Consider the following 13,725-nt stretch of genomic DNA (forward strand, 5'->3'; position numbering starts at 1 on the left):
GAAGAAAACTACCAATTTCATTACTTGGAATGAAACGATGCAAAGGTATCGTTGAAAGATACCGGTCAGCTAGACTGCTCCAAAAAAAAAGTTGGTCGAAGAAAAAAAGTGTCATCCAGTTTCGAAAAATATACGTCAAAAAAATAGGTTTGGTCCAAAAAAATCATATGGGTACCATATAAAAACCCATGGCAAGCTTCATATCAAATTTTTCATGACAGCGATTTCGGAAGCCATTTTAGATCGTAACATTTCGACCGATTCCATTATTCCAGCCAACTTTTGGCAAAAACTGATGATGAGGTTTTGTTTGGCTTGTCAATATCTATAACTTTTACTAAGACATCAGCTCTTGAAAAGGCATTCTGGACGAGTTACAGTGTAAAATGACCGAAAAAATGGCAATTTTTCGGCATTTTTCCGAGGGGAAAATCACTCTAGAAAATTACTTTTTCGGTTCACAAATTACTTTCACTATTACTTTTTCGAAGAGAATTACAAATTAGTTTTTATCATAGAAAAATATATTTTTGACAAGTAATTTCTAATGGAAAAGTAATTTATCGAATAAAAAGTAATTTGTAGTAATTTTTAGTCGAAAAACTACATTCAAAATTACTTTTTGTTCAACGAATTACCTAAAAACTACTTGTCAAATAGAAATTATTTTTGAGTGATTTCCCCCTCGCATTTTTCCCATTTTTTGCTCTACTGGTCACCCAAGTGGTTGACTTTTGTTCAGTTTTCGACTCGTATCGTATAGCCAGGGGCCGTATAAATAATTTGGCACTTCTCAGATTACAATTTGGATGGAATTTGGCGACAATTGATTCACACATATAAGACAAATTTCTGGCCAGAATAAGCAAATCACAAACATGAGCTTTGGTTTGACAAGTAAAAGCAAATGATTTCTACCTTTTCTGCCTTTGAACATCTAGTATGGTCCTTTACAAACATTTTGGGTACTTACATGACCAAATCGAGTAATGTTTTCACATATTTCTGGCCTCATATTTGATTTCAACTCCCAAAAAATCGACTTTTGATCAAAAAATCCTTAAGTATAGGCTTTTTAGGAATGGTGTCTTGGTGAAATGTTATTTTGTCTCGAAAATATGGGGAGTCTACCCAGACAAAAACTCTTAAAATTGATTTTTTAAGATACCTCCCGAACAAAAGTTACGTTTTTCATGCATTTTTCTATGAAATTATCAATTTTTGTTCGGGAGGTACCTAATTGTTTTTTTATCGTTCGAAAAAAAAAACGTAAAATATTATATAGAATACGTTATAGTGTAAACATCGGCTCAAATCGTGTTCAATAGATCGATAATCAATTTATCGATCAGAGTCATTTGAACCACTTTAAAGCAATGCAACATGGAAGGAATATAGATAGAAGATAGAAATCCATTCAATAAAACGGTCGCTTTGCACCGTTACTGCAGAAAAAAGTGAAAAAGCAGTGCGACACGGGCTTTTGTTCAAGTTACTATTCTGTAGGAAGTCTCCTTTCTCTCTCAATTAAAAGTCATCGAATGCAGTGTTTCGAGCTATGCGATACAAATTCGCACGAAAAAAAAACTAATGTAAAATATAAACAGTTGAAATGCGCCTTTCTAATTAACAACACGTTTTCATGCACATTTCGAGTGAATGCAAGTGCGGCTTAAATCAATGGATAATGCGATTTGATTCAGTTATCAAGTCATCTCATCAAATCGGTGCGAACAATAATGTTCACATACCGAACGTGCTCATCTCATTAACACGAACCCTGATCAAGCCTGTGATTTTGCGCACAGACATAAAATTCGGAAGAAAAGATTCGACAAAATTGCGGCAAAACCAAACAGTTTTCTGCGATTAAATCGATTAATTGGTAACAATCGGAAACGGGAGCAAATCGAATATTGATGTGAGAATAAAATGTGTATTCGACTTCGTATACAACAAACTGAACAAAAACTACGTCAACAAATCGCTTGCAATAGTTCTACGAATGCGATGTGTTTGGAGTGCCATCGTCATTCTCCCGCTTCAAACCGCGAACAGGAGAAATGGGAGGGAGAGAAGGGAAAAAAGCGTACACAGCGACTCGAAAAAAAGAGAAGCCGGAACTTTAGTTGACGCTTTAACAATGCTGATGGAAAAATTGTTGGCGCCTCCATGCCAAGCTAACGAGGTATACCATTTCATATTGCAAATCATGCAGGCGTAATGAACGCACTACCATTTAGTTACAATGGCACACTATAGAAGAAAGGCCAAGTGTTGAGCGCGGTGAGACCGCCAATGCATTCAGGCAGCAAATACGTACATAAAATTCAATTAACATCGTAATTAATTTTGCCTGATTTCACTCATTTCATTCGGATTTTCCCATTGCACTGATTAAATCCACTCTCTTATTATTCACTTAATGTGAATTGCCGTTTCGCGCTCGCGCTCGCGCGTGCACGCTTTCCATTCGACAGATATTATCTAATACTCCTGCATTATACACACATCTAGCGATAACAATGAAAACAAATAATGTAATAAGCCAAACCGATATGAATTGTGAACTTGTCGCCACATTTAATTGATTACAATTCGCTTTTTTCCCTGTACACACGGTTCAACATGTGTTTTTGTATGTTCGACGAGGCTCAGTGATAGGGAAAAAAGATTATGTTCTGTGACAGCTAAACATGGTTTTATCATGTAAGCTATCTCTCACATTTCATTCACTTTTTTACATTAAAACGCAACACAATTAACCACATGATTGACGCTGATACGAATGGCAACGATAAAATCGATGCAAAATCTTTTTTTAGCCTTTACAATGGAGAAATTTCTGTGGAATTATTCATTCACACATTTTCTCTCTAAATCTTGAAAACGTGAAATACCTTTGCGCTGATTGGAGCACGTACATTTTATTTGAATCTTATTGGCGAAATATTGTAGTATTAAACATAAAACTTTTGAAAAATCGTATTAATTTACTGTATAATCATTTCAAATTATGTTTTCAATGGACCAAATTGATAAATTTGTTTCGCACTTCAATGAAACAATCGAATGGTGACATCCTCGTCTAATACCATTGATTTTACATGTAAAACAACAACAAGAAACGACAAAAGTGACCTCTCGTAGCGGCACAATTGAAACGAACGAAACAAACACAATTGAACATGTCATTTTCATGTTCAGTGTTGGTTCTGTTGTTTGCCGTATAGCCGGAGAGAGATGTCTACAGCTTAGTGGCGTTGAATGAGATTCAACACCCATGAATGGTGACCTGTGATGTAGTCAATTGAAGATACATTTTCGATAATATCGCATAAAATATCGCTCAATTTCCGATTCGTTCGAGTAAATTTAACCATATAATGTAATTGCAGTCGCGCTTCGAAGTTTTCATGTAGACGGTCCAACACAGACAAAAATCGCTAAAAAAAAGTGTAAATTGTTCTTCGATTCTAAAACAGTATTTTGTGAACAGATAATATTTTTGTGGGACACTTCTACGACCTTTTTGTTCGGGGCATTTCATTTTATCGAAAAATTACATTGCATTATTCCGTTCACCCATTCATTTAATCGTCTCATATGTGACCACAAATATTGAACCAGCGGCAATGAGACATGATGAGACATCACCGCATTAAAACAATCGCTTCCCATTCTCATTTGTATTGTTCACCAAATTCGACCAAGTTATTTTATTGAGTCAAACGATGTGGCGAATAAATTACGAGTGACTAGATTGTTAGAGTTTTTTGCGGTTAAAATCAATTAAGTCGCTAAAAAGCTTTCAGTTCAATTAATTTCAACGAGCATCAGATTTATTGTTTCATTTGAAGTCATTTGCGGTTTTTTTCAGGTATGCCCGATATTTGATTTCATCACATCATCATGGTTCAGCTGGTTAAGTTGTTGCATGTCTTTGCATAGATTTTTAACATAAAATATTGCGGATTCACTATGCGACTTCACATATGTAGATTTCCTGGATAAGTGACTGTTTTCTTTAGTTTTTTTTTACATAAAAAAACCACCACGACTGCACTTGTGGACGAATGACGGAATACTGACTTTACCAAATTTTTTTGAAGACATACGACGTCAATGCATCTCTTTAAGGCGTGTTTAAAGAGACATCACATGGTTCGATAAACCAAACCAGTGTGATGTTATTTGAAGTGGCCAGATCAGCGCCAATTATATTCATTCATAATAACTGCCAACGTTTTCTTTAGATTATTTCTCCATGGAAACAGATTGGTTTACAAACTGTTGCCTTCAGTCAATTTTAATTGAAATATGAGCAATATAAAGATTTGGTGTTTTTTTTTCTTCAAATAATATTTTTTGTTTTAATGTCAACACTTTGATGTATTCCGAGAAATGTTTCTGAACGTACATATTTGAAAGTGCTCTTCAAATTAGGAAAGGCACTCGTGAGTCGTCAAAGGGCGCTCTGCGCCATTTCTTGAACCCGTTGTTACCTGCCTGGCCCTGAGTAGTACTTACATTTGTCAAGAAGACATTTGCCAAATTGTCCAAACCTTCTGCATTCCCCTTCACATGCCGCCAAACTGCACTTAACCGCTATAAAATTCGAAATGCTAGAATTTCCGGAAGTTTTTTTCATCTAGAATCAAGTTCATATCGAATTGGTGAATTATGAATGGGTGCATTTCTGATTTCAATTATATTCCCGCCTTCATTAATCACTACATTTATTTAATTAAAATCTCAACCATGTATAAAGCATAATAGAGCGTGTATAATCAGCTGCAATATGAATGTGGCTGTGCTGTTAATCCAAAATAGTCCTGTACATGATAATTAATTCGAATTGGTAAAGAAAGCTCCAATCAGATTTCAACCAATGAGTATATAATACATTTATCAACGATGCATCAATTGTCCACACATCTCTCTTCTTCTCCCTTGATGATCGTTTTTTGTTAAGATGCGTTCGAAGTGACCTCACACGGTTTGATAAACCAGTGCGAAATTGTTGGAAGTGTTCAGGCTAGGTCTCACCTTCCCCTACAGATGGATGTTTGACTATGCTAAAATAAATACTAACGCAAGCATACCACCAGAGCAAATACTTTCGAAATTATTTTATTGGAACATCGTTTTCAACTAACTCAACAACATTGAATAAATCTTCATCGTTTTCAACAACATTGAATAAATTCGAAAAGGCTCGGACCTAGAAATTAGCCAAAACTACCTCGATTAAATTTAAATGAAAAACAAATTGAAAAGCGGATTTATTTATTAGGTACAACAGTTCATTCTCCTCCTTACAAGCACTGGCAACGGTCTTTAACACAATTGCCTAAACGGTTAATCTCTCTGCACGTCTCAATACAAGCCGGATTTCGGCACTCTATAAAATTCGAAATAAACGGAAACATATTGAAAATAAAATAATTTGCAACATTTTCCTTGTTAACTTACGTTCTTTAAGAGAAAATCCGTTATAGTTTGCTGGAACATCTTGAGGAAGAGGTGATGGGATTCCAAATGAGCTTCCGAGTGACAATACCAGGAGAGCAAACGAAAAAAAAAACTTTGAAGTTCATTTTGTTAGTCGCACCGAATCCATTTCAAAAATAAATCAGTTTTCTTCTAAGACTTTTGACACAAGCTCTGTTCTTTGATGTGAACGACGCTTGGTCTTTTATATCCATGCCTTATAGATGTGAAAATTTGTGGAACAAATTAATGCTAGAATTTCCGGAGTTTTTTTTTTCTACATTCAAGATTATATCGAAATGGCGAATTATAAATCTTATTTCAATTATATTCCTGCCTTCCTTAATTAAGTGAAAATATTTCAATTAGTCCTGCACATGATAAGATGATTCAGATTGGTAAAGAAAGATCCAATCAGATTTAAACCAACGTGCATATACATTTATCAACGATGCATTGATCGTTCACACATCTCTCTTTTTTCCTCCCTTGATGACCGAAACAACTATCTTGGTCATTTTCCGATTTCCCTTGTTAGTGCCGTAGTTTAGATTCTGCGTTTCAGTTGAATACCCCAAATGGAGTTTCAAACGGAATTTAGATTTTATTGATTACTTGGAGTTGTGTTCAAGTGTGTCGATTGATTGTTTTATGGGCGTTTTGGGTATCATACTTGGAATAACGACGAGTTCAATCACATTGAATTGTTTGTTTGTTTACATTGATGGTGAATGACGTATGAAAATTTAGAATGAAAATAGCAGATACAATGTACTTTCTAAGTTTTTAAAATTGAAAAGCACACCTCTGCCAACCTGTTGTCCACAAGCCTACTCAGTGCGGATAAAGAATTCGTGTCATTATTCGTTTTTATTCCATTAAATATGGTTTTTCTTTCGATGTCATTTTTAATTCAATTAAAACCAAAATACACATCTCTCATCACATCGACTTTGTTTTTGTCGTTAACCAGACCGACCATATATCTTCAAAGCGCAACGTTGATAAATGACTTGTATTTGAAAAATTGCTACCAATAATCATTGAATCATGATCAACACCTAAATCATTCTTATTTTTTTCAGTTGCAACCACTTTACATATCCAATTGACCATTCATAAGTGTGCGAAACGATGGTTAGTGCGATTTTTTTTTGCGTTCAACAGGCATAAGAACAAAGATAACACACATATACACGAACCATTTACGCACTACTGTTGCAACTTGATTGATTAATTTAAAATCGATTTGACATCGTTCATCATTGATTTCCAACTGATGATGGGTGCATTTTGCGTTTTGTTTTTTTTCTCCTTCTTTTGAGTGCGCACCGCACGATTCGCATCGATGTAAACATGTACATGGCCATCATGTGTGTACCATTCAATTCGTAGTTCCAAATAAGCGTGTGAAGTACTGTCATCATGATGTGTTTTTTTTTTTGTTGTTATTGTTATCGTTGGTTTTGTGATTGCGATCAAAAATAGCATGCGATAAGATCTGTGTTGATGTTCATATAAGGCGCCTTCGTTTGCAAAGCTTCGTTGAACGTAAATCAATCGTTTGTTTTTCCTGCTCTTCAGTATTGAATATTTAAACAGTACAAATGTACGTTTCGGATAATTGTGCTGCTCAAAGCATCGGACCGGCCAATGGTAAGCATGCGAAGAAAAAATCGTGTAGAAAAGTTTTCAAAGCTTCAAATTGACACTTTACCAACTGATTTCCATCAATAGAACTATTTGGAATGTTAATCCAAACCATATTAGCCGCTCAATGTGCAATATCACCACCAGAACTGTGGCCAAAAGACTACGGACCAACTGCATTCGAAAATGGTAAAATGAAAACGTCGATTTTTGCACATTTCATTTGAGATGAAGAAGTTTTCCAAGATTTATTTGCATGTTTTTTATTTTAAAATTCACAGGAATACCGGAGCTGGATTATATTGTCGTTGGAGCTGGATCTGCAGGTGGATTTCTATTGATATTTATTCATTTTTTGTCATTATCACATACGTTTTCTTGCAGGTTCGGTAGTTGCTGCTCGGTTAAGTGAAGATCCGGAACAAAAAAATTTGCTTCTAGAAGCTGGTGCAGATCCACCGATAGAATCTGAAATCCCTAATCTTTTCTTCCTGTTGAATACGGCGAATTCAACTTCAAACTGGGGCTACTATGCCGAAAAGAGTGATGTCGCAAGTAAAAGTTTCGAGAAAGGTGTTCATTGGCCACGCGGTCGAGTTTTGGGTGGTTCACATAGTTTGTATTATTGAATTTCAATTTTAATTCACCTGAAATCGATTTGTTATTATTATGAAACTTCATTTTCATCAATAGGCTCCAATTCAATGGTATACGTTCGTGGTAGCGACAAAGATTTTAATCAGTGGGCAGCAGCCGGTAATCCCACGTGGGATTATGAAAGTGTGTTACTATTTTTTTAAAAATCTGAAGGAATGAAAGTGCCCTATGTCTTGCAAAATGAAGATGCTTTGCGCTATCACAATACCGATGGACCATTGAAAATTGATGTATATCATAGCAAAGACGTGATAAACGGTGTAGAAATAGAAGCGGCGCAGGAACTGGGTTACAAGTATCTATCGGATGTAAATGCAAATGAGACAATTGGTATTTTCCAGGTTCAGGGCACATTGAATGGCAATCGTCGTTGTTCCACGGCAAAAGCATTTTTGATACCTGCAAAAGATCGGCCGAATTTGTTTATTATAAAGAATGCGCACGTCACCAAAATGAATATTAACGAAAACAAACGTGTGACTGGAGTGCAATTTATCGTTGGCAATCGAAAGAAAGTAGCAAATGTTCGAAAAGAAGTGATTTTATCAGCGGGTGCTGTGAACACACCGCAAATATTGATGCTATCGGGAATTGGACCGAAAAAGCATTTGCAACAACATGAAATCGATGTGATTGCCGATCTACCTATTGGCAAAAATCTGCAAGATCATCCCGTGGTGGGTATACCGCTGGCGATAAAAAATCCAAATGATTCATTTGTCTATGACAATTCACTCTCGGATATGCTGTACAAGAACATAATGGGTGAATTTGGTCCGTCAGGAATTGGCTTGTTCGATTTGCTCGGATTCTACGATACAAAAGATAAAAATGGAAAATACCCCGACATCGAAACGCATCATGTTCATGTGGAGAAAAATAGTGAAAAAATGCTTCGTTCTTATATGCGTGGAATGCTGGGCTACCACGAAACCCTAACTCAGTCAATTATCGATGCAAATAAAGATGCGGCGCTCTTTTTCTGTCTCAACATATTGCTCAATACAAAATCGACGGGGGAAATTTTATTAAGAAGTACCGATCCATTTGATCATCCGATCATTCATGCCGGATATCTAACCGATGATGGTGATGAAGACTTAAAAACGTTGGTAAGAGCCATACGACTGATGCAAAAATTTATAAAAACCAAAGCATATCGCCGCCATCAAATTGAAGAGGTGCCTTTGGCCATTCCCGAATGCAATGCCATCGATGATCACAACAGCGATGAATATTACGAATGCATTGTGCGTCATATCATTTCGACACTTTTCCATCCAGCCGGAACAGCTAAAATGGGTAGAGACAGTGATCCGACCGCTGTCGTTGATTCACGCCTTCGTGTCAAAGGCATCACCAATTTAAGAGTTGCAGATGCCAGTGTTATGCCAGAAATTACAAGCGGAAATATCAATGCGCCCGTGATCATGATCGGTAAGTTCTGTTTGATTCTCATCATCTTCATCGTCTTAGTCATAAGCAATTGTGCACGTTTCACATTTTGTTGTTTTGCCTTGTCATCGATTCGGGCTTGAGCTGTGAACCAATGAAATGTTCACAAGTGACAGAATGGGCAAATTTAATGGAAATATTTTCGCCGCAATTTTCGAAATGTGGCAAAAGACGTTTATTTTATTCATTGGTTTGGTCCAAAGATTTATACTGATTAAACTCATCTTAATGGTGATTGTTTGCCAAAGTGATTGAGCAGAGAATCGAATAGAATATCGCTACAAAGACATCGTGAATAAGCTTTCTCATTAGATTTCACTGACCTTTCTCCCTATCTGTTGCTCTTAGAATGTGAACGTCACACTCTTATCTGAATTGATGTGATTGTTCCTTGGTGCTATTAAATTGATCACATTTTATATTGCCTATATATATATATATATCTGCTTTCTTCTCCAGGTGAAAAAGCGGCTCACTTCATAAAGGAAGATTGGTCAGATAAAAATCGTGACGAGCTATAGAACTGTTACAAAATTAATCTAATAAAAATGTCTGGTCGTTGCATTTCGTTAATAAAGAATTGCGCTCTCTTTAAACCTTTGTCGTTGTTTGTCTCTAATTTTACTCGTCTTTTTCCATCACTTCACAAGGAAGATAAGTAGATCAGCTAAAGGAATAAATAAAACAGTTAAACAAACGGAAAAGTTTTCTCTTGACGCTTTTGCTCCTCTCTCTCTCTCTCTCTCTCTCTCTCTCTCTCTCTCTCTCTTTCTCTTTCTCTTGAGCACAGATCCAAGCTAACGGTCATTTGCTGTGTAACGTAAGTGAAAACGCCTACTTTACCGTTACTGCACAAAGTGGGGGATCCATTGCACGAATAGACATAAACAAATCACATCATGAATGTAACTGCCTTTGCGACGTCAATTGTAAAGCCGTGTATATTTTTTTCTCTGTTCGCTGTGCGCGCACGTGAAGCAAAAGCAAATTGAATCATTTGTTCGTGTTTGATCCAATTGAATTCGTCGTCGTCGTGCGCAATGTTTTGTAAGCAGCAAGCAATTAAGCTGCGGTATTGACACTTTGTTAGAAAAGTGACTTTTGCTCGACTTGCGGGCTACTCTCATATCGGACTAATCGATTTAATTTTGACTATGTACAGTAACACTCACATGCATACAAATTCCATACATGCAAATCGCTCGAATTCACCTTCTGGCCACCTTTTGACTTTATTTATGACACTTTAAATTCGACATTTTTATTTGAATTTGATAGGAACAGTTCGAAACGAAAGCGAACAACAAAACCAAGTTTACAGCCAATAACAAATTGTATGAATATTTCTATTTATTATTGTTTCGTTGAATTTATTTCGATGTCTTGACCTGGAAAGTAGTTTCGACGAAAACGAAGAAAGAAAAAAAAAACATCGTTTCGCCATAGAATCGCACATAATGGCTGATGAAAGTTAAAAGCTACTTATCAATTTTGCTGCACTTTTTGAGCCGTATTTGGCCTCTCTCACATCACCATTGTCGCCGTTTGGCTTTTGGTTGATGAGCCTATTGAAATTGGCCAACCAGCATAAATGGCATCGCTTCGTTGTGCATTAATAAATTTTGAGCTATCGAATATATCGGTCGGTCGGTGGTAACGCATGCATCGTCAAAATGTTTTAATGCATTAAATCAATTCAATTTTCTCCGATATGATAAACCCAAAAATATTTCGTGCCTTCGTTTCGAATGAAAAAGAAAAAGATTCATCAAACTCTCTGTGCAGCTCAACTGTATTAATAAATCGTATAGATGTGTGTATATCTGGCGTGCATATTTTTGAAATGTGCTGTGATGACAGGTTGCGCATTTTCACTCGATTTTCCCATGTTTTTTTTTCAAAGAAATTGCGAAGAAGCAGGAAAGAAACACACACACAACACATCACATACAATGAATTTTCAATCAATAAAATAGTTTTAATGCGAATATATCGAACAAACGGAACGCTCGCTCGTTCGCTCGATCTTTGCCAATGCGAAATGGTCTTTGTGGCTTTGATAATTGACACAATGGCAAAAACACCACGCGCAGTAATCAATCTTTCAATATTCATTCATCAGATAAATATCAATTGAATGCGAGTGAATTTTTGCTGAATCCGTATTTACACAGGCTTACACGGCATTTAATTGCAAAAAGGAGAAAAATGACGAAAAAGAGCAGCAGCATCGACTTAGCAACGATGACGACGACGAAGGCGACAGTGCACACTGCAAACACAGACACGGTACTGGAGAAAAAGTAAGAGAGGGAGAGAGAGAGAGAGAGAGAGAGAGAGAGAGAGAGAGAGAAGGAGAAAGCGAGTGCGAGATGGAGACAGCAATCAATACATAATGTGTAAAAATCACATATGCGAGATAAGATTCATGCGAACAGTGGATAGAAGCACAAAAACATAAGCAAAACATTTTTAGTGTGTATCTCCGTTGTTGTTGATTTTTTTTTGTTTCGTTCGCTGTTTTTCGCTTCTTTTTCGTTCGTTTTGTGCTTCATCACTTGGCTTCGACTATTTCGCTTTAGTTTTCGTTGAATGACGGAAATACCTAACGAAGTCAATCAACCTAAGAAAAAAATTATTTCATCAATCTCAATTCACATATTTATATGTATCGTTCGATTGTTTAGCTACTGTAACTGTCGGTCGTCGAATGCGATTACTTCTTTTTCTCGATCTGACTATGCCCATCTCTCTACTGCTCTGGTCGTTCTTTCTCAGTCCATCAGTCCATCAGTCCATTAAATGCTTGAATCGTTAGTGAAATCGGGAATTCCACATGCAAAGTGAAAACAAAATAGTTGCGAGCTGGCTCAAGAGCCCCACCGACACAACAAACTCATCTATGTTTCCCATTATAACGGCCAATTTGAGTAATTTCCAAATAATGTTGTTGCTGCTGCTGCTTTTATTTTTCTTCATCTTTCATTTGTGGCTGCAATTTGAATTGAGACTTAGAGACGGGCAGCAAACGGTTAAATATCCAATCGGATTCATTTGTTGCATGAGATAAATGCAAATTCCTCACAAATCAACACCAATCCGTTCACTCCTCTTAATCACATTGAAATCGGCCAAACGGCACGACGTCCAAACACTATGAACATAAAATGAGATTCAAACGGCAACCAACACACAGACATTTCCAAATCGGTTGCAAAATATTAACGCAAATAATTTATAATAAGGGAATAAAATTGTACTGACACTGACGAGCGAATAGCTGAAGCGAGCTACAGTCTTTTATATTATGCACCACCCGTTGTGCGTTTGAAAATTTCGATGCGAATGAAGAAAAAAAAAATCACAGTCCGCGGCACACAGCACATTTTCATGCGTGTGAATTTTAGCGATTGATTCGGAATATTTTCGCGAGTGAACGCACGCGAGCGCGAGAATCATACAGAAACAACAGACAAAAAAACACACACACACATCGTACACAATAAACACACCAAACTCTATAGCATATTTGAGTCTAAGATCGCATGGTTCAAATTGAGCGGCCCCAAAGTGAGTGGCGATATTCGCGCGCAACTACAACATTATTTACCCAAAAACGTGAGGCGATTTTTGTGATCCATATAACGATCGAGAAAAAAATTATTTGGACTTGCCATTTGAATTTTAGATCAGTGCATTTCGGTCTTGCTCTGGCTGCCGTGTAAACTCAGTTTCGGTTAGTTTTTCTCTCTTTTCATTCCCATTGCGGATTATATTGCACCGATTATTTTGCACATGATCTGGCCTGCATGGCATTTTAAGACAAAAATAATTCAGTGTACGCAATGGAACACGGTAATTACATGTCGACTACTTCATCCACTCTCAATGAAGATACAGAAAAAACGCAGCCAATGAAAAAAAAAACAACAACACGAGACGAAAAAATCCAAGCACTCATTCGATTCAATAAAAATAGAGGCAAAAACGGTCCGAGTGTGAGCGGGAGAGAGAGGCTTACGTTAGATTTATTCCAATCGGTTTGGATCGATTTAAATTTATATTTGAAAATATTTGTGCATTTGCCATGGGAGCGCTTGAGCTGAGAGGGAGATGGAGCGAGAGACAAAGACGAGCACGGCTCGTCATTATATTGGCAATTGACGAAAGGACGGCCGTTTGTGCTGGTGCGTACATTTTAGTTGGCTTGTATGCGTTACATTGCAACGGCGCATCGATTTTTTCGTTGTTGTTATTGTAGCCATAGCTTTTTTTTACTTCTCATTACATTGCCTGACGGTTTCGTTTTGTTTTCTTTCTGTACTACATATATTCCACTAGTTATCGATGGTGCTGTTTTTTTGCGAACAGTCCGATGAGAGAATCTATTCGATGAGAGAACCAGAATATCATAATTACAATGGAATTTTTGTTGTTGTTGTTGTTGTTGTTGTTGCTGGGCTGTTTTTT

The 13,725-nt window shown here is 36.8% G+C and overlaps 1 protein-coding gene across 1 annotated transcript; it reads left to right on the plus strand.

Annotated features, from left to right (window-relative positions):
• The first annotated feature begins 7,028 nt into the window (after positions 1-7,028).
• LOC129577735 (glucose dehydrogenase [FAD, quinone]-like) lies at positions 7,029-9,851 on the plus strand. Its single transcript, XM_055465235.1, is given in 6 exon segments — positions 7,029-7,149; positions 7,231-7,332; positions 7,425-7,469; positions 7,528-7,758; positions 7,837-9,237; positions 9,715-9,851. Coding segments are annotated over 6 exon segments (1,890 nt in total). The 5' UTR covers positions 7,029-7,100; the 3' UTR covers positions 9,777-9,851.
• Positions 9,852-13,725: the final 3,874 nt, after the last annotated feature.

This window comes from Sitodiplosis mosellana, unplaced genomic scaffold (assembly GCF_009176505.1).
Source record: "Sitodiplosis mosellana isolate CC-2019 unplaced genomic scaffold, AAFC_SMos_1.0 Smas_scaffold_6226, whole genome shotgun sequence".
Classification (NCBI taxonomy): domain Eukaryota; kingdom Metazoa; phylum Arthropoda; class Insecta; order Diptera; family Cecidomyiidae; genus Sitodiplosis; species Sitodiplosis mosellana.